At 53.5% G+C, this 24053-nt stretch overlaps 6 protein-coding genes across 9 annotated transcripts; 2 read left to right on the top strand and 4 right to left on the bottom strand.

Annotated features, from left to right (window-relative positions):
* Positions 1–5053: 5053 nt before the first annotated feature.
* Positions 5054–6334, top strand: LOC126319960 (uncharacterized). The gene is made up of 7 exons (XM_049993679.1): positions 5054–5237; positions 5302–5339; positions 5427–5514; positions 5672–5689; positions 5772–5851; positions 5995–6046; positions 6135–6334. Exons 1-7 carry the CDS (start codon positions 5069–5071, stop codon positions 6332–6334), a joined length of 645 nt encoding a protein of 214 aa, XP_049849636.1. The 5' UTR covers positions 5054–5068.
* LOC126319961 (ER membrane protein complex subunit 8/9 homolog) lies at positions 5739–7757 on the bottom strand. The gene is made up of 3 exons (XM_049993680.1): positions 7551–7757; positions 7297–7485; positions 5739–7230 (listed from the first exon to the last, which is right to left on the bottom strand). Exons 1-3 carry the CDS (start codon positions 7755–7757, stop codon positions 6955–6957), a joined length of 672 nt encoding a protein of 223 aa, XP_049849637.1. The 3' UTR covers positions 5739–6954.
* Positions 7758–7988: 231 nt separating this feature from the next.
* Positions 7989–9774, bottom strand: LOC126319954 (uncharacterized). The gene is made up of 2 exons (XM_049993668.1): positions 9675–9774; positions 7989–9540 (listed from the first exon to the last, which is right to left on the bottom strand). The coding sequence occupies exons 1-2, from the start codon at positions 9765–9767 to the stop codon at positions 8026–8028; spliced, it is 1608 nt and encodes a 535-aa protein (XP_049849625.1). The 5' UTR covers positions 9768–9774; the 3' UTR covers positions 7989–8025.
* Positions 9775–9894: 120 nt separating this feature from the next.
* Positions 9895–12194, top strand: LOC126319955 (uncharacterized). The gene is made up of 2 exons (XM_049993669.1): positions 9895–10966; positions 11068–12194. Exons 1-2 carry the CDS (start codon positions 10550–10552, stop codon positions 11962–11964), a joined length of 1314 nt encoding a protein of 437 aa, XP_049849626.1. The 5' UTR covers positions 9895–10549; the 3' UTR covers positions 11965–12194.
* LOC126319953 (transforming growth factor beta-1-induced transcript 1 protein-like) lies at positions 12194–14833 on the bottom strand. Its single transcript, XM_049993667.1, has one exon. The coding sequence runs from the start codon at positions 14485–14487 to the stop codon at positions 12655–12657; it is 1833 nt and encodes a 610-aa protein (XP_049849624.1). The 5' UTR covers positions 14488–14833; the 3' UTR covers positions 12194–12654.
* A 2192-nt stretch (positions 14834–17025) lies between these two features.
* On the bottom strand, positions 17026–21732 carry LOC126319957 (probable replication factor C subunit 4). 4 transcript variants are annotated; one of them, XM_049993674.1, is made up of 4 exons: positions 19980–21732; positions 19818–19896; positions 19487–19567; positions 17026–19164 (listed from the first exon to the last, which is right to left on the bottom strand). In XM_049993674.1, the coding sequence occupies exon 4, from the start codon at positions 19063–19065 to the stop codon at positions 18319–18321; it is 747 nt and encodes a 248-aa protein (XP_049849631.1). In that variant the 5' UTR covers positions 19066–19164; positions 19487–19567; positions 19818–19896; positions 19980–21732; the 3' UTR covers positions 17026–18318. The 4 variants fall into 4 exon arrangements, with proteins under 4 accessions (XP_049849631.1, XP_049849630.1, XP_049849632.1 ...); XM_049993675.1 differs by having other exon boundaries at positions 18274–19164; positions 19818–21732; XM_049993673.1 differs by having other exon boundaries at positions 17026–19896.
* Between the last annotated feature and the right edge of the window lie 2321 nt (positions 21733–24053).

Genomic DNA, 24053 nt, shown 5'->3' with positions numbered 1-24053 from the left:
TGCCACCCCTTGTGAATCATCGCCGTGTACCCCTTCGCCGCAAACGCCAGCGGCCTGGACAACTTGGACCCACTCTTCGCGCCCACCTCGTTCTCCACCAACACGCGAATCAAGCGGTGCAATCGCAAAAGCATACACACAAAAAACGCCTCGTGCGCCCTCTCCTCGTCCTCTATCTGTCTCTTCTTCCTCTCCACCAAACTCAAAAACCCCCCTCTCCTCGCCCCGTACAACACCCTTGAACCCCCCACCGACGCCTCTATCTCCCCCACCCTCCTCACCCTCTCCTGACAGCGGCCAGTGTTCAAAATCAACTCCGCGTCAAACATCGACGTCAACATCAACCGAATCGACACCACCCACAACCTCTGCTTCTCCCTCCCAAACTCTCTGCTCACGTCCACCCGGTTCATCGCGCCAATCACGTACTCCGACCGCGCCAAGTCCGGAAAGCACACCCCCCTCGCGCACTGCTTCTCCATCCAAGACTCCACCTTCTGGCCCTTCGACTCCACCTCCGCCGACGGCCAGTACAACCTCTCCACCATCACCTCGTTCAGCGGACCCGACACGATCGGCAACACCACGTCCAACAGGTCAAAATACTGGCACGCCAGCTCGAAGTCCTTCCACCTCCCTATCAACGCGTACTCCGACCTCTGCGACGCCGGTCCCCGCTCCTCCGCGACGCTCTGGGACCTCGCCCCCGAATACAGGCGATACGTCTTCGACTTCGACCGGTGCATGTATCCCCGCAGCACCCCCGCGGACCTGCCCGACTCCACCTCCGATTGCACCTCCGCGTCCAGCGCACTCCGATCTCGCGGGTGGTAGAAAATGTACTCCTCCACCAACAGCAACAGGTAGGGACAACTCTTGCAGCACAAATTCAACGACTGAGAGAACGACTCGGCGGGCAAAAAAAAGTGCTGAAAGTCCATCGTCAGGCGAAACAAAATCTGCTGGTACAAACGACGCAAAAACGTCTGCGCCTTGAAACTGCCCCGACTCCTGTCGCCCAGCGCGCCCTCGAAACGATACACCCCAACCTCCACTCGGTACAGCGCCTTCCACCCGTTCTTCTTCTGAGTTATGTGCAGATACGCCAGACGACACACAAACTCGAACGCCAAATTGTGGATCGCAAAAATCGTGTCAAACAGCGAATCCTCCTCTTCCGACTGCTCCGAGCCCGCCAGCCTCTGACCGGGCAATCCGTACTCCTGGCGCACGTCCTCTTCCTTCTCGACCCGTTTGTGCATGCACTCGCCCCAACTGCGCCGCGCCTGCCTCATCTTCTTCTTCAGCCTCGCCTTCACCTGCTCGCTCAGCCTCGCCCTCCACCCCGCGCCCCGCTTCGCGCAAAACTCGACCGCGTCGAACTGCAGCCGAACCAACGTCTCGAGCCAGTCCACCTCGCGCTCGTACACCGACAGGCACTCCGCCAGCGCCCTGCGCTCGCTCGCCTCCTCCGCGGACTGCTCGCTCGACTCGAATTCGCGCACGAGCTGGCGGTCGTCGATCAGCCCCAGGCGGAACCCGAAGTCGCACACCACGTCCAGCGCCAGCTTCCAGCTTCCTCGCGATTCCGCGGACGACACGCTCCGGTGCAGCAGCGCGAAGATGACCGTGACCAGCGGGGGACACCGGAACACCGGGACGCTGGAGGGCGCCGACCAGGGCCGCCCTGGCCCGGCCGAGCCGAGCGAATAGCTTGGCTGTCGGAACAGCATGCCCAATAGCGCAGCATACGTATCGTGAGTCAGCGGGTAAGACGAAAGCGAGTTAATCAACGCCGGTACATAATCCTCCGATAAAACCACAGACGGCCTCTTCACGAACGAGAGCAGCTGAGTCAGCAGGCGCACGGCCAGCAGGCGCACGCGCTCTTCCTCGTGGCCAAGTAGCGGAAAAAACAAAGAATAGCCCCCGAGAGTAGAAAGAATCACGAAGATCTGGGAACCAAGTTGCGCGTCCGACAAAACGTCAAACAAAAATTGCAAGTGTTCCACAATTTCGGCTGTCAGACTCAAGTGGCTGACAACTGCCAAAAAATGGGTCAAGACATGCACCTCCAAGAACCGGTGCACCTCGAGTCTGAGAATGTCGAACAGACCAGATCGGAGCTGTCGCAACTCCTCAAAGGTGAACAGAGTGGAGGTGCGTTCAGGAGAGTCGCAGAAAAACGACGGTTTCAGGCCGAGCGAAAACTGCTGTTTTTCCTTCTTTTTCGCTGCGCGCTTCGGCTCCTTCGGCTCCTTCGGCTCCTTCGGCTCATTCGGTTGCTTCAGCCCCTTCGATTCCTTCGATTCCTTCGATTCCTTCGGTTCCTTCGGTTCCTTTGGTTCCTTTAGTTCCTTCGGTTCCTTCGGTTCCTTCGGTTCCTTCGGTTCCTTTGGTTCCTTTGGTTCCTTTGGTTCCTTTGGTTCCTTCGGTTCCTTCGGTTCCTTCGGCTCCTCCTTCGGTTCCCTCGGCTCCTCCTTCGGCTCCTTCGGCTCCTTCGGCTCCTTCGGCTCCTTCGGCTCCTTCGGCTCCTTCGGCTCCTTCGGCTCCTTCGGCTCCTTCGGTTCCTTCGGCTCCTCCTTCGGTTCCTTCGGTTCCTTCGGTTCCTTCGGCTCCTCCTTCGGCTCGGACGGCGCGGTGGACAGCCTGCGATAGGTGTAGACGTGCGCCAGTTGGTCGACGACGAACGGGACACCGACCCAGTCGTGGAACTCGGATTTAGATTTTTGAGTGCCGAGTTGTACAGCGAACTTGAGTTTGCGAACATGGGCGAGCTGGACCGGAAACGCGACCCCGGACCACCAGTTCAGGTTCCAGATGAGCTTGAGCGTGCTCTCGCATATCAGCGAAGGCTTGCCGGTGCTCAGTATGGCGTAGTGAAGGTCCCATATAGAGACGAGCGTGTGCAGGTCCACCGAGGAGGCGGGAAGGCGTTCTAGGAAGAAGGCAAGTGTGTCGACGCTAAGGATGGATTGACAGGTCGGCTGGTGCAGCTGGTCCTGATGGACGAGGCGTGACAGGACCGATATCAGATGGGCCGTCAGGGAAGGTGGCTCTAAGAAGGTGAGCGACATGGGGGCGCCGTCGATGTTGAAGAGAAGAGGGTAGAACGCCTCCGCGCCGCCGCTGGCGATGAGAGAATCCGAGAAGGTGCGGTGACTGACGACGCGGAAGTTGCCCAGCTGCAGTCCGTGAAGGTTACCCGCTTGGTCAAATACGAGAGAACCGTGGACGTCCTGAGGATGGTACGCGAACACGGGACACGAGGCGGATAGAAAGGGGGCGCAGGCGGTTCGAGACGAGCCCAGCGTGTGCTGAGAGAGCTGGGCGATGGCGGCCGCAGACAGCAGCTCGCCAAAAAGACCAAATGTGTAAAGCCGACCCTTAAAAAAAGGAGTGGCGCCCCGACGAGTCGCGTCAGACCCACCAGACGACTCCCCAATACGGTACAGATTCACCCTGTCACCGCGACTCAGATGACCAATGACAGAATACGTCTTGTCGCTCTCGAACATAGTGGGCCCGCTGCACCAACAACTCTTAGTCATCGGAGACTTCTCAGTTTTCAACCTAACCTTGCTCAGCGACTGGGTCTCTTTTACCGCGCCGTTGACGTAGAGCGTCCACACATTCTGCTTTCCAAAATACTTCGACGTGCCATGAGTCAACGCCACGTGGTACCACTCGCCCGGCGAGAAGCAGTACTGTCGAAAGTGAAGCACATGAACATGACTCTCAACGTGGATGCTGAGCGTCAAGTACCAAAAAACGCCCCTGTCAGAGACGGCCGACCGGTTCGACTGCGAACCCTCCTCCCCCCTCGCAATCTGAAACGCCAAAACCAACCCGTTCCCCTGCTGGCTAAACGCCGAGAACAATCGCTGCTCGTCGCACTGGATGGAAACGGGCGGGTCTATATATATCCACGCGCAAAATGTGTACTGGTTAGGCAGCAAAAAAGGCGGCACCAGCACCCCCGTTAGCCAGTCCCCGTCGCACTGAAAGAAGGACTTAGGCTCCGTCGACATGTCAGTCACCAATTCTATGGAAGTCTGAAGCAGCGCGGCAACCGCCATTCTATTCCCCTCCATGTACGCGTCCTTCAACGCAGCCATAAACAGGCGAGCGTTCTGGACGGAAGTGTGGCACCTCAGCAGACACCTCAACAACGAGAGCGCCTGCAACGCGACCCCCAGCTCGGACCCAGGAAGCAAGCGGAGAACCGCGCTCGGGAGGTCGTACGAGACGAAACACTGCAGCAAATCGTAGGAATTCAAGGCGAGGTACTCTAATGAACGGAACGCCGTGACCTGCAACGACGCGGGAAAATGAGGAATCAAGCTCAACAGCAGTCGAAGATGCTCGGGGGACGCGTACGAAGAAGAAGATGGCACAGACAACGCCAAGTCAAATGGCTCGCCAAGCAACTTTCAAAATTGTTAGAACGCCAAATCAACGAAAACAACTTTTTTTCGTCATCCTCGCTTGACAGGTCCCTTCAAAGACCCCCTCCCAAAAAAAAAGGATAGAGAGACGATAGAGAAAAAACAGGTCACACACTCCCAACCTTCGAAGCAACATCCTATTCGCACGAATCAGACTAAAACGAAAAAAAAATACATACAATTTCAAACAGACAAGCTAACAAGTACTTCGAGGGCTTGTGGTCTTCCAGCTGCAAAAAAAGCTGAGCCAAGCGCTCCACTTCCTCATCTAGTCCCTTGCTCTCCTGCGACTCCACAACCGAATCTGGTACGCCCTGCGAAGATGTCTGGTCGACGCCACGCAACGGATATTTTGTGGTCATAACACATAACGGCAAGTTATCTAATCGCCCGTGAAAGCCAATAAAGTGCGCAAGAGAAACTAATACTGCAAGTTATCAATGCAACTTCGCAAAAAAACGCAAACTTTTTTGTCCCACTCTCTTCAAAGCCAAAAAAGTCTGTGCAGACACCAAACGAAACGAATGCGTGCGGCAATCCCCGCAACTTGTCTCTAACTTCCCCAAAGATGAAGATCGCACTTCTCTGTCAATATCGAAACAACTACCCCCAAGATAAATATGCGAACTCTTCGAACAGTTCGCGCAAATTCGATCAACCGCGTCATCAAATTGGGCTCTCACCCAACCAGCAAGCGCTCTCCACCCCCCCTCTTCTGGGCCAAGCACCATCGAGGGCGTAACCACTCCCTATCTCTTCACGCCCTCATGCCAAGCCCCGCAAAACTTTGTAAGACTAGCACTTTTCTCATCAAAAAATATAATAAGGCGGTTCCTCATCATTTTTTTCTCAGGGATGAACAAGTCTCAAATCAAACCCTTTTTAACCAAGGTACAGAACCTCAAAACCTCCTCGCCCTTCCCATTCCGTATGCAGACGGCACTAAGCAATGCGCCTATCTACCACCTTCCGAAAAAGCACAAAAATGAATTCGAAAATTGGTGGCGCAGAATGCCAACTGAAACAACACTGCGTCAAGTGCTAATGGCCACCTCCATCAACCTAGGTAAGCAGCTTTCCCACTGCAGGCACGCAGCCATTTTTTTTTTCCATTGGGACTCATCCGCGCCAATCAAATAGTTCTGGTGTTAGCATCGGCAAACGTAAATCTGTCTAACCAAAAATGTGTGTGCGCATCCACGTCACCCTCTAAAAACCCTCAGCAATTCAAGGATGTCTAGGTGCGTCCTCCGCAGCGCTGTCGCTTCAAGGCACTCCCAGCGCGCATTCTATCTGACCGCATTACATGTACATACACAAAAGGTTTTCTTATACCTGGCTTCGTGATCGGGCTTTGGGGTGCCGAATTTAACAGCTACGGAATCGAAGCAGACTTTATGTGTGTACGTGACTCCCACACCTCGTCAAGTGCATCGCAGAAGGGAGCATGCCCGTCCCCTTCTCTCTCCTACCAGCCTGCGACACCCAACCGAAAGATCGTGCTCACTCTCCACCTTTCTTACAACTGCATGCAATAACAAAATAGCTGATGAGCATCATCATGTGCATTTCTGCATATTTCGTCTGGACGACTCTCGGTATGCGACCAAGCCTTCATATACGTCAACCAGCCAGTCCGTATGCTGCCCCCAATAACTCACACACTCCCTGTTGTTGCACCTTCAGAAATGAGCAAGCAAGTTCAAGTATTCGTGCTACAGTTCTTGACTGCCGTCGTCGCCGGCATAGCCAGCTGGGACATAATCTCTTTGAGCTTCGGCTACGCCGCAGATGGAACTCTAATCTTCCAGTTTGTCATCAACGTGGTATACGCGTACATACTGTACAGACATGCCAACTTGAAATCTATGTCAGCTTCAAACTAATGTGTGAAAAACAACGCACATCGAGCGACTCCGTTCGCGAAATAAAAAGACAGTCACGCTGCATGTCTTGCAAGGTCGCTAGCTTCCGGGGTCAACGCTTTCGGATAATCGCAAAAAGTGGTCGGAAATTTTTGACATTATTTTTCTTTGTTTTTTTTGCACGGACGTGCGTTTCGTGACCCTGCTGGTACCGAAGCGTACGCAGGCACGAGGCATTCACCATGCGACGCATCGAATCGAAAAAGCACCAACTTAATGTTGAACGGTCAAAGGAAACTAAAGGCGTCAATTTTGACACACGTCGAACAACTCTGCGGACAAAAGCTCACTTTCATATGTCTGCGTCCCTCAGACGGCTTCACTACGATTAGATGTCGCGTCTAGTCATTGATAACGTTCGTAACACATAGACGAAATCACAAACCTCACGTTATCCATTCTGCACCGGTCGCAACAATTATGACGAAGTTATGTTTATATCAAAATGGCGATGACAACGTAGTGTTACGCGGCCCTCTTGATCTATCGCAACTCCGAGGTAACGCGCAACTTTCCGAACGATATTCGGGACGTCATCCAGACGATTGAAGACAATGGCACTATATCCCCCCCTCGCGCTTTCAAACGTCCTTTTTGAAGGTTTCAAAAATCTTCGGATTTGTGTAATCAAGCACAAGACCGTCTGAACGGTCCAAATACCGCTCGAAATCCACCAGGTCAGAGAACCTTTGGTGTCTGAAGTAATGATCAATTGATTGCTTGATGCGATCAGGATCATCCAGAATGACAGAGTGGTGCATCTTCCATGCAGGAGAGCTGGAAACATCCGAAGACACCGAAGTAAACATGTGGCCTGGTAGAGACAAGAGGGAATGGGACATCATTTTGCCATCTGCCTACACAATACAACGCCGCGTTTTTAGTAACGTAACAAAAAAAAAGTCCCAATCATTTAGTTGTACCTTAAAAACAAAAGACTGAGGAAACGCTTGTTTCATCTTTGCAGACACATCACACATCCACAGAGGTAAGGCATTTTTAGAAGACTCCTTTTTTTCGGGTTCGCCCGTCGATAAGGCGTCACAGTGAATTTCCTCCGCTACATAAAAGCCTACTAGGCTCAATTGTCGTTGAGCCGCAAGACGACTGACCTGTAAAAAAAAGATTACCAACCCTGTCGCCTGAAAGTTGCTTTTTCCCCTTACTTCCTTCATACTTGCATAAACGCTAATTCCAACATCGGAGCCAACACTTGGTGGTGAAACAAAGGTACCGCGTCCACGATGTATATTCTATCGTCTTTGCTTTCTTTGTATCCGAGACATATGCCCGTGAGCGGCGCATTCAAATATTTGTATGCGTGAAAAACCATCTTCAAATAGGCATCGTGCATCCAAATGTAGGTCATTTTCGCCGAGCCCATTTCAAACAAAAGAGATGCCACGCTTATTTAAGAAGACGCGAACTGCGCGAACAATGTAAAAAAAAAAAGTGTCGACCAAATGCCACGCGTAAATAATAATGTGGCCTCACACGCTGACTAAAAAACGTAGTTTCAGACACGAAACAGCGAACACGAATGCGCACAGAGATCAGCACGCATGTGAAAGTGTCGAATGTCCTTCAATACGGATGAAAAAAAAGTGAGCGTTGCTTAGGTCCGAACAATGCTGCAATTTTCTTATAAATGATCAAACGCTGTCTTTTTTGATCACATCGTCGATTTTCAGAATCATGTTGACAGCTTGAGTGGCTAGCATGTACTGCTGCTCTTTAGAGCAAAGTGACTCGTAAACGTGCAGATCTTTGGCGCTGTCATTGCCAGTGCCAAGACAGTCAATGCACAAGTCAAAGCGCTGTTCAAGTTGCTGTCTAGATTTTAGGTAAGTGACGGTTTCGACGGCCTGAAGACCGCTGTTTTCGCTCAGTGCCAACGGGATGGAGTCGAGTGCATCCGAGAACGCTCGGAATGCATACTGCTCAACGTCAGAAACGTTTTGTGCGGCTTGGGAAACTGCCGAACTGCAGGCAAGCTCCATTGCACCACCGCCATACACAATGCGGGTGTCTCGTATAAGGGTTCTGACCATGCACAATGCATCATGCAATGCTCGCTTAGCCTCCTCAACCATCATCTTGTTTCCACCCCTGACCAAAATGGTCACCGCACGGGTATTGGAGCACCCTTCGACGACAACCATTTTATCTCGCGTGGTACCAAATGAGCATTCTCGAACGCGAGCTGCCTTGCCAAGTTTTGCAGGCGTAATTTCGGAAAAGCGAGGAACTATCTGAGCACCAGTGGCAATGCTCAATAACTCAATTTCTGTTCCTAGTACCCACCTTATTGCATGCAGTCCTTTCTCTAATAGCAAATGGTTTGCCTCATCATCAAATCCCCACTGGCACGCGACAACGTTGGCACCACTCGCCTTCACTTTCTCTACCATGTCCACAAAATAGTCACTCTCTAACTTGGCCAACTCCTGATACTGTTCCACAGTCCCAATAGTTAGCTTGTGATCGGTCCTCACCTTTGGCACTTCAAAAGGACACGTCAGTATCACAATTTTCGCATCTTGCACCTCCGGACTCATCTGTGGATGACTGAAGTCCTTATCTATTAAAATACCGTCTATCAGACATGTATCTTCTAACCTCCCCCCTTGTTTTCCTACTACTTTGATCAAGTCCAAATTTACATCTTTGCGCTCCAAATCCGCTACTGCCAACACCGCTTTTACAGCCACTGTCGCCAACTCGTGCTGCACTCGACTTACCACCTTGCTGCTCAAGCACGTCGACACAATCTTGATCAACTCCTCCGGGTTCTCCTTGGACCAATTCATCGGCTCCGACAAAGACCTCAACCTGTCTTTAGCCACCTGCAATGCCATCTCGTAACCTCTAATCACCCTCGACGGGTGTAACCCTCGGTTCAGCAACTGCTCCGCTTGCTCCAACAACGCTCCCGCCAACACCACCACGCCCGTCGTCCCATCTCCTACTTCCGCATCCTGCGACTGACTCAACTGCACGAACAACTTCGCTATCTGATCCTCAATGTGCATTTCGTCCAAAATGGTCGCGCCGTCATTCGTCAGCGTCACATCTCCATCTTGACTCACCATACACTTGTCCATCCCGCACGGGCCCAAACTTGTCTTCATGATGTTCGCTACCGACTTTGCCGCCAGTATGTGAAGCTACACCCTCTCAAGCAAAAAAAAGCTACCATCAGAACGCATTCCATACATACGCACACACACATGCGTCCCTCCCTCTCACCCGGATAAACACTCGCTCTGTGGCTCCCTCGCGCCATCGTGTCCGCACGCACCTTCTGAGCCTCCAACCCCCTGATCCTCTTCTTCTGTGGCTGCTCCCTCAGCACTATAAATGGCCTTCCGTATTCATCGTACGTCACATTCATCTTTAAAAACTATGGCTCTCTGCTTTTTTTTTAGATATTTTTGATCTTGCGCACAAAAAACAGCCTCGTCTCCCATAATTATTTTTTTTTATAGCAATATTAATTGTGGCCTTTTGCAACGATCTTTGTCGATATATAGCAAAACCAATTGCCACGCACTTTACTAGATTCAGTGGGACAAGTGCGCCGTTTTTGCAGAGACTGAGAGACGAGCTTCTCCGCAGTTTCATCAGGAAGCTGGACTTGTATTAAAAACTTACAGTCACAGTGCCAACATGGCTGCCACATTTCTATAACAAAAAAAATTGTGTCTGCTTTGCCTCCTTTGTATATAGAGTGATGCAAGGAACCCTTTCGACCCACGAACATGCTCCTCTTGGCTGCGCGCTCTATACACGTCCGATTCTGTGTTCACTAAGAGCAACGTCCGTGACTGGTTGCTACAGCTACACGTTGCTTTACCTGTTCTCTTGGCCAAAATTTCTATATTTAGGAGGTCAGGTAAATGATTGCAGTTATGTACCACACTTTTTTAATAGTAGCTGCCACTAAAATATACAAGCAGTCAAACTTCAGACTTCATCTGAGTGGTTTCTCCAGATTGCTAAGACCACCTGGCGTTTGATGATATTCGTTTGGTTTTTGCCACTGTTGATCTAAATCTCGTCTGTAGTCGCAGTCCAACAATCCTCTGCATCTTTAACACAATCGTACAGAAAGTCTGCCATTGAGAGTGCAGACTGTCAATACCCTCAACGCTAAGAAGTTCGAAATACCTTCTCATGTCCTCCTCAAAACAGAAAGAAAGTGACAAGGACCATGGAACTAATACGCCTAGTAACGTTATCAGAAAGCCCAACAAACGAAAGTCCCTACTTTCTCTGGGGTCTTCTATCGTCTCCATTTGGAGTAACATGAAGACTGGTACTGATGTTCTACGCAATGGGGTGTCTCTGCCAATCGAGCTGTATGAGCCTATGACGATTTTACAGCGCACCGCAGAAATGTTCGCGTACGCTAATTTGCTCACCAAAGCGGCCCGACAGACCGATCCCATCGAGAGGTTGATATACTCTACTGCATACTGCGTCTCTGGGTTCGTTGGAACTCAGAGGCTGTTTTCGAACTTGAATCCGATGCTAGGAGAGACATTCGAATATATAGACCCCGAAGAGGGATATAGAGTCCTAACCGAGCAGGTACGTTATGCATTTCGTGATGATGTGCAATTTTTTTACAATTTTGTATCAAATTTATTTCGCGCGTTTTCTTAGCTCTTACCATTTGTCCTATTTTTCAGGTCTGCCATCACCCTCCTGTGACGGCTCTGCACGCGGACTCTTCGAGCTGGTCTGTTTACTCTAACTGCCGTGTTGTGACTAAGTTTTTAGGAAATTCTCTGGATCTACGTCCGTGTGGGAGAACTTACATTTTGTTTCCTGAGTGCAATGAGCTCTTGTTCTACTCGAGTCCGCAAGTTCGCATTCACAACCTGGTATTCGGGTCGATGTGGCTCGAGCATTATGGAGAGCTGAAGTTGACGAACTTGAAAACCAAGGCGTCGTCTGTTATCAAATTCAAAAAGAGCGGTGTTTTCTCGGGCCTTCACTATGATGTTCAGGGAAAGCTGTTCGACGAGAAGGGAAACGTCTTGGCGACTTTCGAAGGCTTGTGGAATCAGAAACTTACTGTCACGAGAAACAAAAAGTCTGAAAAGAGCGAGCCTGAGGTTATTTGGAACGTGGATCCCAGCTTTTTTTTGCCTGATAGTCAGTACAATTTTACAGAATTCGCACAAAAGCTGATTGAGTTCAACTCAATTCACAACCCCCAGATACTTCCCCCTAGCGATTCGCGATTGCGACCCGACCGCCTAGCGCTTCAAAAGGGAGAGGTGGAACAAGCCAACCTATCGAAGCGCTTTCTGGAAGAGCAGCAGCGCAGGTTCGAAAAGCAGCGCAAAGACGACAACGTAGAATGGGAGCCAAGTTACTTCAGGAATTACGATAACGGCGTCATTCCAGAGACGATGTACCTGTACGATGGGAACTATTGGGAGCAGCGGGAAGAGAAAGAAAAGAAGATAAAAGAAGGCGAGGATCCGGGGGATTTACTACTGCCCGACCACATCAAGAACCAACAGGCTGACTTTGTTTCTTTGGCCAAGGAATATGAAAATCTCAGTGCACAAAAATGACGCGTATGTCATGCTCCAGTGATGTCGCCCATTCTGACGCGCACTCAGAGAGAGTACCAGAGTTTGTACGGTGTGGGACCTTGCGGCGACCGCAGCAGACATACGTGTAACAGTGTGAGACAAAGTATGTGTGTATTTGTGTATTAAAGCTTGCGCTGGGTTGGCGGTGGCCAAAGAGGCCCCCCAGCGATGGCGCATGACAACTAAGAGAGGGGTCCTCTTTTTCTTTCCCGTGAGTTTTGTATGCACATCGTCTGGCATGTCACGGTGCTGCGGACTTTCTGTCTCGATTGACACGTGTCATGTTGTGGGTTTTTTTTTATTTGTCAACTGACACACAAGGGCGAGGCAAGGCACGAACGACAGGGGAATCAGGCCGCACGACACGCACGGCCCTCCCCTCCGTTGACCGTGCCTCTCTTCAAAGTCTCGTCTCCGCGCGCGTGCTGTCCGGGGGTGTCACCGCACCGACAAGGCGGTCCAGAGAGTGGTTGTAGCGTAGATTTCCGGGCATTCCTTTCGCGAGAGGCGCCCCTCACTGTCGCGCGCGCGAAGTGGGGCTCGTGCTTGGTGGCCGAGCATGCGGGGGCGCTCCTGGAGCGCGAAGCGAATTGAAACCGGAGCCTGGGAGAGAGATACGCTGCAACTTTCCACAAGTGGGCGGTACACATGCGCGAGTGGCGTCCGATCCTAGGTGCCGAACAGCTTGTTGGTACAGGAACTACAGTAGGGCCTTCCTTGCTTTTCAAAATATTTCTTGCCAGGGAGCGGGGTCGAGCAGAAGTTGCAGACGAAGTGATGAGAATGCCATTTCATCCCGAACGCCTCGATGTAGAGGTCGGTGATGGGCTGGGAACAGGAGGCGCAGACGATGCCCACCTCGCTGGAAAAGTGCTGCTTGCAATAGGGAAAGCCGTCTTTTTCAAAGTAGGACTCCAGCTTGACACCGCAAACGCGACAGACGAAGTGATAGTCGTGCCATTGCGCTCCGAGCGCGTTCAAATAGTTTTCAGTGATGACTTCGCCGCAGGCTTTACAGCGCGGACTGAAGTAGTTTCTGTAGCACGACCTGCAACAGGGCGCGCTTTGGATGTCAAAGAAGTCGTCGGTGAGAACCGTCTCGCACTTGAAGCACCTGAAGCATTGGGGGTGCCAGCACTTGCCGAACGCGTTGATGGCCTTTTCGATGATAGGTTTTTGACAGGATGTGCATTGAAGACTGGTGTTCCAGGCGCTACAGGACTTGCAACACGGGGTGCCCTTGTTCGAGTAGAAGTTTCTTCGGTCGAGCAGCTTCCCGCACATCGAGCAAATAAAGTGTTCGACGTGGTAGATTAGACCGAGCGCTTGGATTGAGCTGCCAAAGACGGGCTTGTGACAGGTGTAGCAGGTGCCTGAGGATTGGTCCTCGGTACGCAAGGCCGAGGTCTCGCTTTGAAAGGCCTGAATCATGTTGTCGATTTGGGCGTCAGTGTCGTCGAAGCGCACAGGATCGGAAGCTGGCAGGACTGTGGTTTTGGGCGTGGCGTTCGGAATCAATCCGACAGTTTTTGTGGAGAGACCGGTATCGATTCGATCAGAGGATTTATTTGGTTTTTCGTCGAATTCGTCCAGTTCGACCATTTCGGCGGCCAAAGTATTCAAGACGGTGTCCAAGCTGTGCTGAGAGTTGTCGCCGTACGGATTATGTATTAACAGCGGATTCAGGTTCGAGGCGTCGGTGGTGCTCTGAACGCGGCTGCTCACGGGGCTTTTCCGGTCTCGGGCGTCGTGGTCAAGAACAGCGTTCTCTGTCGCGAAAGTTGGCGAGCCTTTGGTAGACTTTACAGTCTCCGAACCAGAAGGCGGAGAAGAATCGCCCAGCACGGCGGTCCTCTTGTCATCGAAGTCACCCACGTCCCGCTTTCCCTCTTCTAAGTCACCCTGCTCCAAGCAGGCGAGAAGGTTAGAGAGCTCAAACTGTATGGCACTGTCGTCCACCAATGCACCTTCAGATCGAGATTGGGTAGGAGAAACCAAAGCTTGCACATCAGCATTTGGTAATTCGCCACGCACAGAAACTTGCTGTCTCAGAGCCCTCTTAGAGTTACTCGCCGGATCCACTAATTTTCTCTTACTATGTGAGGGTTTTCTGCTCAGGCTCGCCGTTTTCGCCTTACTTTTACTATCCTTTAAGGTGTCTTCCTTCAACTTTGACGCCGACTTGCTTCTGTGTTCGCGAGAGAAGTCCTGGATTCCTCCTTGGAGCGAACTACACCGCGACTCACTCCCTCCTGCCAAATCCCCTTCGTCTGCTCCAGCGTCGCGGAGATTTTTTTCCTCGGTCCTTAAGCCTCGCCGCGCCGCAGAAGACCTCGTGCCCAAATCCATGAGCATCTTATCGAAGTCTCCTGGGTTTGGTTTGACGTCTAGCACCGCAAAATTATTTAGGTCCTCGATTAGCAGGTCGAGCTCGTCATTAATTATCGAGGAGTCCTCTTTGACGGCACTCAAGTCGTCCTTGCCTCTTCTATTATTTGGCATGCCTTTTTTTGTCTCTCTTTCCAGCAAAGAGGAAGTAAAAAGGACTTGATCGGTGTTTACGAATGCCAAAGGAGACGTGCTGCTTTATCTTTCCGACGTATCAAAAGCAGAGGAATAAGACTATTATCATCGCAAAACGGACGAACTTAGTAGCACACACCAAAAATTTGAACAAAATTGATTTGTAATGAATGTGTGTTGCGCATGTCTATATATGTAAATAATAGGCACATCCAGCAGATCGACAGGAGGAGCACATGAGGGCTGCTTCGTCAGCGGACGGCCCAGCCGCTCTCGCCCAACTCGGCTGCGATGCGGAGGTCGGCATCCGCAGCACGCGCTCGCGCGCGATCTCCAAAGAGGCGTACAAGATGGACTCGCCCAGTCTATGACGTCATCTCGCGCTTCTACAGTGCGGTACGCGCGTTCTCCTGTGGTAGGTCCGGTAGAGAAGGCGAAGGGAGGGAGGGTAAGGGGCCAAGGCGCACTTGAGGGAGGTGTAAGCGTACAGTTGTGTTTTGTACGCCTCGGGCGCGTTCTGTAGCCACTCTGTCTCCCGACGACGCGCATCCTTTCCGAGTGCGTGGTCATTTTGTGTGGCCGGAGTTCGCTTACCCTCTGGCGTACCTTCTTGTCCTCCATACCCGACGAGAATCGGGGTCTGGTTAGGCCGACTTCGAGGCTCGCGCCTGCGAGGAGCGTCGTTCAACCGGAGCTTTCTGTCGTCGCGCGCACCGTGCAAAGGTACGGCGTGGTGCAGCCTTGACGACGAACTCTGATAATGGGTGAGCACCCTCGATATTTTCGACTTTCCTCCTGTTGCGCGGCACTTTTTCAATGAAGTACCACACAGAACAGCCTCGATCGTCCTATGTTTCAGATGGTCCGAGGTCATCCCGGCTCGTCGAAGAAGCCCCTCACGTCGCGCTCGGCGTCTATTTGGCCGGCCAGACACAAAAAATATTATGCTACAGGTGAGTGTCTGTACGCGCCGTAGTTGTTTCCTCTCGCTCCCGCGCGTTCGCGCGCAGAAGAGAAGACGGGGCCTGGCCCGGGCCCTTCTCACCCCGCTCGCGGGTCCGCCCCTGCACACGCATGCACGGAATAGCATCTAACGCGCTTCTGCGCTCTACAGAGAATGGCTGGGTTGAAGGTCTGAGAAATAAGTTGGGACCAGAAAAGGTACAGTCGGGCTGCTCGAGCGCGCCCCCTCTCTCTGTACCTAGGGCGTGTATGGACAGAGTGTGTGGCATTGCGGTTTCTGGCATGGTTCTACATCTGTCTCGTGCAGCCGTTCCTGACCCGTGCGCCTTTAGGTCATCAAGAATGAGCTGCTGTGGCACTCGAAGAGGAAGGACAGATCTATTTTTGCGAGTCCGCACTTCAGGATGGTGCGTGCTTGTGTCCCTGGCGAAGAGCGGCGGCGCGGGGTCAAAACGCCAACGGACTAGTCGGCGCGGAAGAGAGGACGGGCTGGGGCGACGACGGGGAAGCGCGGCCGGGGGCGTCACGGGTGGGGTTGGTTGAGGGCTACAGCAAAACGCGTACATGTCTCTGCGTGTCGAGTTGGCATTTTTTTTCTCAAAGCAGCAAATTCGCGCGCGTTCCATCTCTCTCTGACTGATTTACCTAGTTGCAGAGAGCGCTGGATCTGGAGGAGTTGAGACCGACGGGGGGCGAGAAGTGCGTGGTGAAGGTGGAGTCGGTGCCGGGTATGATAGAAGTGGCGAGGTATGCGTACGAGAAAGAAGTGCCTGTGCTGGTGCGCGGGAAGGGACAGGGGATATGTGGCGGGTGGTGGATGGATTTCGAGTCTGGGCTGATTATGGATTTGGAGGGCAGCGAGGAAGTGGTCGAGTTCGATTCGAGCCAGGGGACAGTGACGTGCAGCGCGGGAACAAGGGTGTCCAGGTTGAGGGAGTTCGTGCTGAATCACGGGTGGGACATGAGGCTGTATCCCACAGGGTGCAGGCACAAGGAGGTGACTGTGGGCGGATTTTTGCAGTCGTGCAACTTCGGACTCGGGTCTTTTCAGTACGGAAGCGCGTTGGACGTGGGAAACGTTGTATCTGTGGAGGTGGTTCCGATCACGTCGGAGTCGGGTCGGCACGTGGTAAAGGCAATTCAAGACAAAGAGCTGATGTCAGGCGTGTTGTACTCGTTTGGAAGGGTCGCGCTCGTGTCTCAGGTTACGCTGTCCCTGACGCCCTCTCTGTACTGGGTGGACGCGATGATTTCGTTTGAGTGCTGGGAAGACGCGTGGGACTTCGCGTGCGTGTTGTCCGAGACCTGCACGATCGAGGTACGAGAGTGCGCGTTGTTTCCAGGATCTGTGTTGACTGAGTCCATGGAAATGGCAGAAAAGTGGTCCGGAAGAAATCCGCTGGAACACCGGATAAGGTGGAAGGGAACCGGGGACAAGGAGAAATCGAACTGGTGGGTCAGGTGGCAGGGAGAGGAGAAAACAAGCGGCGAGTTCAGGGGGGACGAATCGGTTAGTAGAACTTTGTACGCCGGCGAAAACGAACACGCCGCAGACGATTCTGTCTGTTGCCAAAAGAAAAAAAAAAATTATAGTTGTCATCGTCAAGGAACAAATGCTCTCAACGATTCAAACACACTTTATGCTGCTGACGCCAACTACCTGTTTTGCGATCCCTCTTTTTCAAATCTTCCTTTATTATCCACCTCGACTTCTCCTTCTTTTAGCGTGCTATTCATCAGCGTGAATGAATCCTCTCTCCCGCACCTGAATCATCTGGTCCGATCCAACCGCGGGTACACTTCCTATCTTGAACACAATCGTTCAGGATTTGGGGCCATCGACGACTTTACCTGGCAACAAACCCTTGTCCGGTTCCTCTCTCACTTCTCCGCCCCTCCGCACGTCGGGTACTTTTCCTTGACTCATTTGTCCGTCGACCGTCTGCAGGCCTTCAGGACCATGTGTCAGGTCGAACAGCTCGTCCTCAGGGCCAAGTTCCACCTCCAAACTCGGACCCCAGCGCTCTCATCGCTTTCCGACTACCTCGACTCTCTCACCCCGCTAGACCACGTCATATGGCACTTTGAGTTCGTCAAGCGAAACCACCGACCCACCCGTCAAGTCCTGCTCCATATCATGACCACGCTTCCGAGTACGCTGCAAGCCTCCATCCAGTTCCAAGAAATGCTGACGTCCCACGTTCGAAACTGGCAATCTTGCGGCTTCGTAGGCGACTTTTTCAACCCCCACGCCCGCTGGCTCGACGAAATAGACATCCAATCAGACACTTCGTCCAGAACGCTCTCAAGGCAAGAGGCCAAAAGACTTTTCGACCCTAAAGGACTGCTCGGGCGAACCAATTGAACTAAACTCCGCCCGAGAAAAACTTGACGTTCAGTCCACCCCCCATACATCTCTCTATCTATTTCCCTCACGATCGACAACTCGCCTCTCGAGGAGAACAGTGCTCGTACACCGTTTTAGCGGAACCGCCCTCTGCCGCCTCGCCACAAGACCGAACGGCAAAGCGAACGCTCTCTCCTCAGCGCAAAAGCGGAGCCCCTCTCGCGATTGAAAAAAAAAATCTAGTACGCAAATCCTGCGCGACCGCCGTTCTATGACACCGCTTCTCCTCTGACGGCCGTCGAGGCAAGTCGCCCGACCGCTCCGTCACTTCAACCCCTTCTCCGCGGGCGCCACCCCACCCCCTCCACGACTGCGTCCCCTCTTCTTCCCGCACGCGGCGTCGCTGTGATGGCTCGGTCCAACACAAGCGCACGCAACTTTTTTTTGTAGCTTGAAGGGTTTGTGCGTGTGTGTGTGTATTTGAGATGTGTCACTGTTTTTTACAGGTACTTTTTCAGAGTGAATGCCAAACGTTGGCACTGCAACTCGTCGTCTGCGCCCTCGATGAGGGCCATGTCTATCTTTCCCAACTCTTTGAAGATGTGAGCCTTTGATGACTCCTTCAGGTTGGGGTCTAGGACGAGCTTTTCGGTGAGCTGCGACGCGAGCTGACTCATTGAGTAGCCTTGAATCACGAGTTGGTGCGTGCGTTTTTGGAGCTGGGACATGTTTGGCAGCGTCTTGCAGGCGTTGACGAAGTCATTCAAGACGGATGGCTGAATCATGCCCGCAAAATCCGAAAGGAAGTAGTCGGCATCGAGTGACGAGTCAGCTGAAGGCGCCTCGTGCACATCTTCGGGGTGTCCATGTACACCCATAATTTTGACGCTCTGCAGAAATGTGATGGCCCTTCGCATGTCTCCCTGACTAATTTCTGCTATCTTTTGAATTGTCTGCAGTTTGCAGTCGAACCCTTCTCGTCTTGCTATGTCTCTCAACCTGGTTTCCACGGCTTCCTGGCGCAGTGGTCTGAACCGAAATCGCGCCGTTCGACTTACCAGCGGTTCGATGATCCTCGTCACGTAGTTGCATATCAGGCAAAACCGAGTCACCTTCGAATGGATCTCCATAATGCGACGCAGCGCATTCTGCGCATCCGGCGTCATGGAATCCGCCTCATCTAATATGATCAGCTTGAACGAAGGAAAGCACCTGCCATCCTTCTCTCCTTCGACGCACCTCGGCATCGTCACACGAGCGAACCCCTTGATTTCTCCCTTACAGTGTCTATCCCTCTGTCGTCCGACGCGTTCAGTTCCATGACGAAGTCCGACATCCGGCCCTCACTTTTCGGCGCGACGGCAACCCATCCCCCCACCGCCGGGGAGCAAAGAATAACGGGTGAGATACAAGCACGGACGCAACACGCGTTGTACACATACATGCATACACATTCGCCGTTCGCGCGTTACAAGTGCACACGCGTCGTGGTGACGCGCCAATTTGTGCGTCGGGGGCAAACGCGACCGCTCGTCGCTCAGCGCCTTCTGTTTCGCGCGTGCGCACACGACCGCGCACCCCTGACCCGCCTCAGCTCACGCACGTACGCGCGCGTGCACAGCTTTCATACTCACACACACATTGTGTGGCCCCCTCTCTCCTACTTACCCGTACAACTGCCCTGGCGACGGCGAGTATAGTCGACGTCTTACCTACCCCTGGGGGACCGTGGAACAACAAATGCGGCAGCTGCAGACAACGTGCGTGTCCACAGGCGCTCCAGGAGTTAGTCCGCATCTTGGTCCAAACCCGCGTCTTTCTCTACGCGCAGAGACAGTGCGTGCCCCTCTCTTCGCGTTCTCGGGTATCTGTCTCGCGTGTGTCCGTCTGTTTCGCACACAGCGTGTGTGTGGCGCTTGTGCACGGGTTGCGTCTATCGCCACACAAACTCGTTACGGGCGCACGATAGGGGAGGGATGTGCGTACAATTTACACATACATTTCCGCTTTTCACTGCCTGACTTAGCATCGCCACAATCTCTTCCTGATATACGATGTCATCCATTGTTTTTGGTCGACTGAGTTGGTGGCGACAAAACCTCGTTAGTCTCGCATTTCCTCTCTATTCCCCGGAGTTGGTTGGCCCGTGTGTCTCTCTTACTATTTCGATACCCATGGAGCCATGTTGTCGCTCTTTATTTTTGGCGTCTGGAGCGTGCTTGGGTCCATCTTCTTGCTTTGCTAGAATCAGAGCGCCTGCGTCGAGAATACGTCGGACGAAAAACTGGCAAATTATATATTTTTTGCGCCGATCTTGTTTCGTTTTTGTCATCATCGCGTCGTCTACTTTTTGCGTTAGAAACCCTAGCGGCGCACATCTGAGATTTCCGGGGAGGCGTCGCCGGTCGCCGTTTTTCGCTTGGCAGAGCCGTCGTTTCCCGGCGATTCGCTCTCGGGGCCGGGGCGCGCGGTCGCGAGCCGGCGAGTGCACGGGCGCTCGGTCTGGGCTCTGGCGCTGGGAGCTGTTCTCTCGCTCGGGGGGGCTCGGTCCGGCCCCGTTCGGTCCTCGACGGTCTTTTTTTTTTTCGTCGCACGACGCTTGGTGTTTTTGTCCGATGCGTTTTTTTTTTTTTTTTTGAACTGAGAATCTGTCAGAGGGCGTCTAGCGTTAATTGGTACTCTTTTTACGTCTTTTGGTTTGGTCATTTTAAGTTTCAGAGCTTGGACAGTTGATTCCGCATGGTATTTTTTAGATGGACGTGGAAGTTGTGAAGGCCTCTAGTCACGGAGAGTGGGTATGCGTTTTCGGCCAGGGGGGTTTTTGGGGCGCGGTTGGGGAGGGGGCGAGCTGCGCAGTTGTGCTGACGTTGTGGTTGTAGTCTCCGCACCGCCAGCTGTACTCGCCGGTTCGGGGCAAGAGGAACTTGTCCGCCGAGAGCGATGGTCGAGAGGAGTTGGTGGTGGAAGAGCTCAAGGTGCAGACACCTGTCAAAAAAAAGTGTTCGGTACACTTCTCCGGTGGCGCTTTGCCTTTGCAGTCCGACTCGTCGGAGATTCGGTTGGAGGAGGCCGGTTCCGCGGGGATGGCGTGCAGTCCGGAGCGCGTCAGGGCGTCTCCGTTTACGTATTACTCGCCGCAGCCCAAGAATTTGACAGCAAAGTACACAAATTTCAAGCGGTGCCAGAGGGTGATGGAGGCGCAGCTTTCTTGCGACGTGCACAATTTGAGTTTGAAGGCGCCAGGGTCGAGGGTGGCGGCGAGCGCGGCGTTCGAGAGGGTGGAGTTGGGGGGGGTGAGTCCGTCTAGGCTCGACGCGTTGAAGTTCGTGTCTCCGGTGGTGGCGGCGTACCACAGGCGCCATTACGTGAACTACGAGCAGGTGATAGTGGATGGGTTTTACGACGTTGGGCGGTACAACGATTTTGAGAATTTGGACGTTTTGAACGTGGGCGCGGAGAGGGAGGTGGTGGTGGTGGACGCGAACAACGACGCGAACTTGCAGTGTTACGTGAGGAGGGTGCAGTCGGCGTTGTCGGCGGAGAGGTTGGGGGAGAAGGAGATGGTGTTGAGGTTGGCGAGGTTGGTGCAGGAGTTTATGGGTGGGAGTGTGCCGAACTTGGCGAGGTTGGCGTTGGCGGAGATTAGGGGGTTGAAGAGTCGGTCGGGGTTGAACGTGGTGTGGGTGGGGGAGTTGAGGTACGGGTTGTGCAGACACAGGAGTTTGTTGTTCAAGTACTTGGCCGACAGGGTTGGGATTCAGAGTAGGTTGGTGAGGGGGGAGTTGGAGGGTTCGTCGCACGCGTGGAACGTGGTGAGGCTTGATGGGCGGGATATGATTTTGGACTTGATGTCGTCTTTTCCGGAGGTGTACGACGCGTCTGGTCCGTACGCGGAGGAGTACCACAGGGCGCTGAGTCGGGGAGAGGGGGGGGGGGCGGGGGGGAGGAGCATTGGTTTGGACGCGGTGGTGTTGGGAGAAGAGGGAGAGGGAGAGCCGGAGCTCGCGGTGTTGAAGGTGTTTTGGGAGATTCGAGAGGACGAGTTGCAATACGCGAGGCGGAATTGCGAGTCGGGGAGCGTGAGGGTGAGGCTGGGACAGGGGGGGTTCGGGGTGGTGTACCTGGCGAGGTATAGGGGGACGAGAGTGGCGGTGAAGCGTTTGAAGATAGAGGACCCGGACGAGGCGATGTTGCAGGAGTTCAAGAAGGAGGTTAGTTTGTTGATGCGGTTGCGCCACCCGAACATCGTGCTTTTGTTGGGGGCGAACGTGAATCCACACAGCATGATGATCGTGACGGAGTACGTCGAGAAGCACGATTTGAAGAGGTTGATAGAGCGCAAGGACCCGACGGTGAGGTGGGAGGTGGGGGGGAGGAGGATAGCGTTGGACGTGGCGGTCGCGCTTTGCTACTTGCACTTGTCGAACATTTTGCATTTGGACGTGAAATCGCTGAACATTTTGATTGGTCGGGGAGGGATTGCGAAGCTGGCGGACGTGGGCCTAGCGAGGACGAGGAAGCATGCGAGCACGAGGTTGGAGGAGGTGAGCACGCAGGCGATGACGATCGCGTGGGCTTCGCCGGAGCAGCTGAACGGCGATAAAATTGGGCCGTCGAGTGACATTTATTCGTTTGGCGTGTGTTTGTGGGAGATAGTGACGCAAAAGACGCCGTGGGAGAAGTGCGACATGAGGACGATCATCGGGAACGTGATCCAGGGAAAGACGCTACGGATAGAGGAGGGGGTGTGCGACGAGGCGGTGGCGGCGGTGATTCGGTCGTGTTGGCACCGAGATCCTAGGGCGAGGCCCACGGCGCAAGAGCTGGTGGAGGCGCTGGAGGCGCTGCAATGAGAACGAGAAATAGAAGGGGGGGGCGAAGCGACGTGTACGTGAAGCAGTTTGAAACGTCGTACGGTGGGGGGGGGGAAGGTTGGTCGAGGCAGGGGGGCCTTTGTTGATTTCGAGGTGCGTGCGCGCGCGCGCGGGGAGGGTCCTGTGTTGCCGCTCGGGAGGGAAGGAGGGTTACGAGGGAGGGTTTGCTCGCGATACCCCCAGTTCTTAGCATCTTGTCCGGTCTTGTTTTCTATTTATACATTTTTGCGCACTGTACGAAAAAAAAAAGTTACTTTTTCCTTGTTTGGACGGACGCCTCCAGCCGCTCCAACATCAGGTCTATTTTGCTCTTGAGTCGCGAGCCGGGCGCATTCTCGGGCGAGGCGCGCGAAGGAGCGGGCTCGGCGTCGCGACGGGTGCGAACTGACGTGACGCTTGGGTGGGGTGCGATGGTGCGTGTAGCGGGTCGGGCGGTCGGGCGGGTGACGGGTTCTAGTTTTTCCGGGGGTTTTGCGCAGACGTCGGGCGGGGCGGGGCCCTCCTCTATTTCTATTTCTATCTGGGCGCGAGCGGGGTGTTCGGAGCGGCTCTTTCTCTCGACGGGGGCGGTTTGTCTCTTCTTCGGCCAGTTGTTCGCGGGCGGGTTTTGCTCCGCCGAGCCCTCTCGCGACCCGCGTCCGCAGGCGTCCGCCGCGTCGCCCACCCTGCCGCCGGGGCGCCACAGAGTCGTCCAGGATGGGATCTGGAAGTACTGAGAGGCGAACAGGTCGACTTCTTGGTCCGACTTGGCGTCCTTGTGCTCGGCGGAATCCCTAAGCAGTTCGAGGTCCGGGAGGAGGGGGACGTCCCTGTGCGGGGGCGCTAGTCGCTTGCGCTTCTTGCTCAGGGCATCCAGATATTTTTGCTTTTCGAGTTCGAATTGGGTCGGGGCCACTTGCGCTTCGGAGTCGACGCGAATGAGCGCGATCTTCTGCTGGACGTAGCTCACGCATCTGCTCTCTCCCAGACCCGTGGCCCAGAGGTAGACGAGCACGCCGAAGCGGAAAAAATTCAGGTCGGATCGGTACTGAGAAATTTTCTGGCCGATTTTTGGCGGGGACGCGTCGACGGGAGAGCTCAGCAGGGCGCGACAGTCGTAGGAATCCGCCACTTCGTGTTCGAGCATGCGATCGAGCGGCTCCTGCGAGAGAAAGGGGGGCGGCGCATCCCAGCGCCGGACAATCGGAATTTTTGTCGCGACCAAGAACAAACTTGCACGACTACTCACCTTAAAAAAAAAAAAAAAAAAAAAAAGAGAGGGTGAGAAGGTTCTGAACCGGGGGCAACCCCCTAGAGAGGCACAACGCGTCCTGATTTCCGCAAAGAAGGGGGAAGCATAAGAGATGTATCGAGCTAAATTC

The sequence above is a fragment of the Schistocerca gregaria genome, unplaced genomic scaffold (genome assembly GCF_023897955.1).
Source record: "Schistocerca gregaria isolate iqSchGreg1 unplaced genomic scaffold, iqSchGreg1.2 ptg000691l, whole genome shotgun sequence".
NCBI classification, from domain to species: Eukaryota; Metazoa; Arthropoda; class Insecta; order Orthoptera; family Acrididae; genus Schistocerca; species Schistocerca gregaria.
This window is presented reverse-complemented; position numbering and strand designations above follow the sequence as displayed.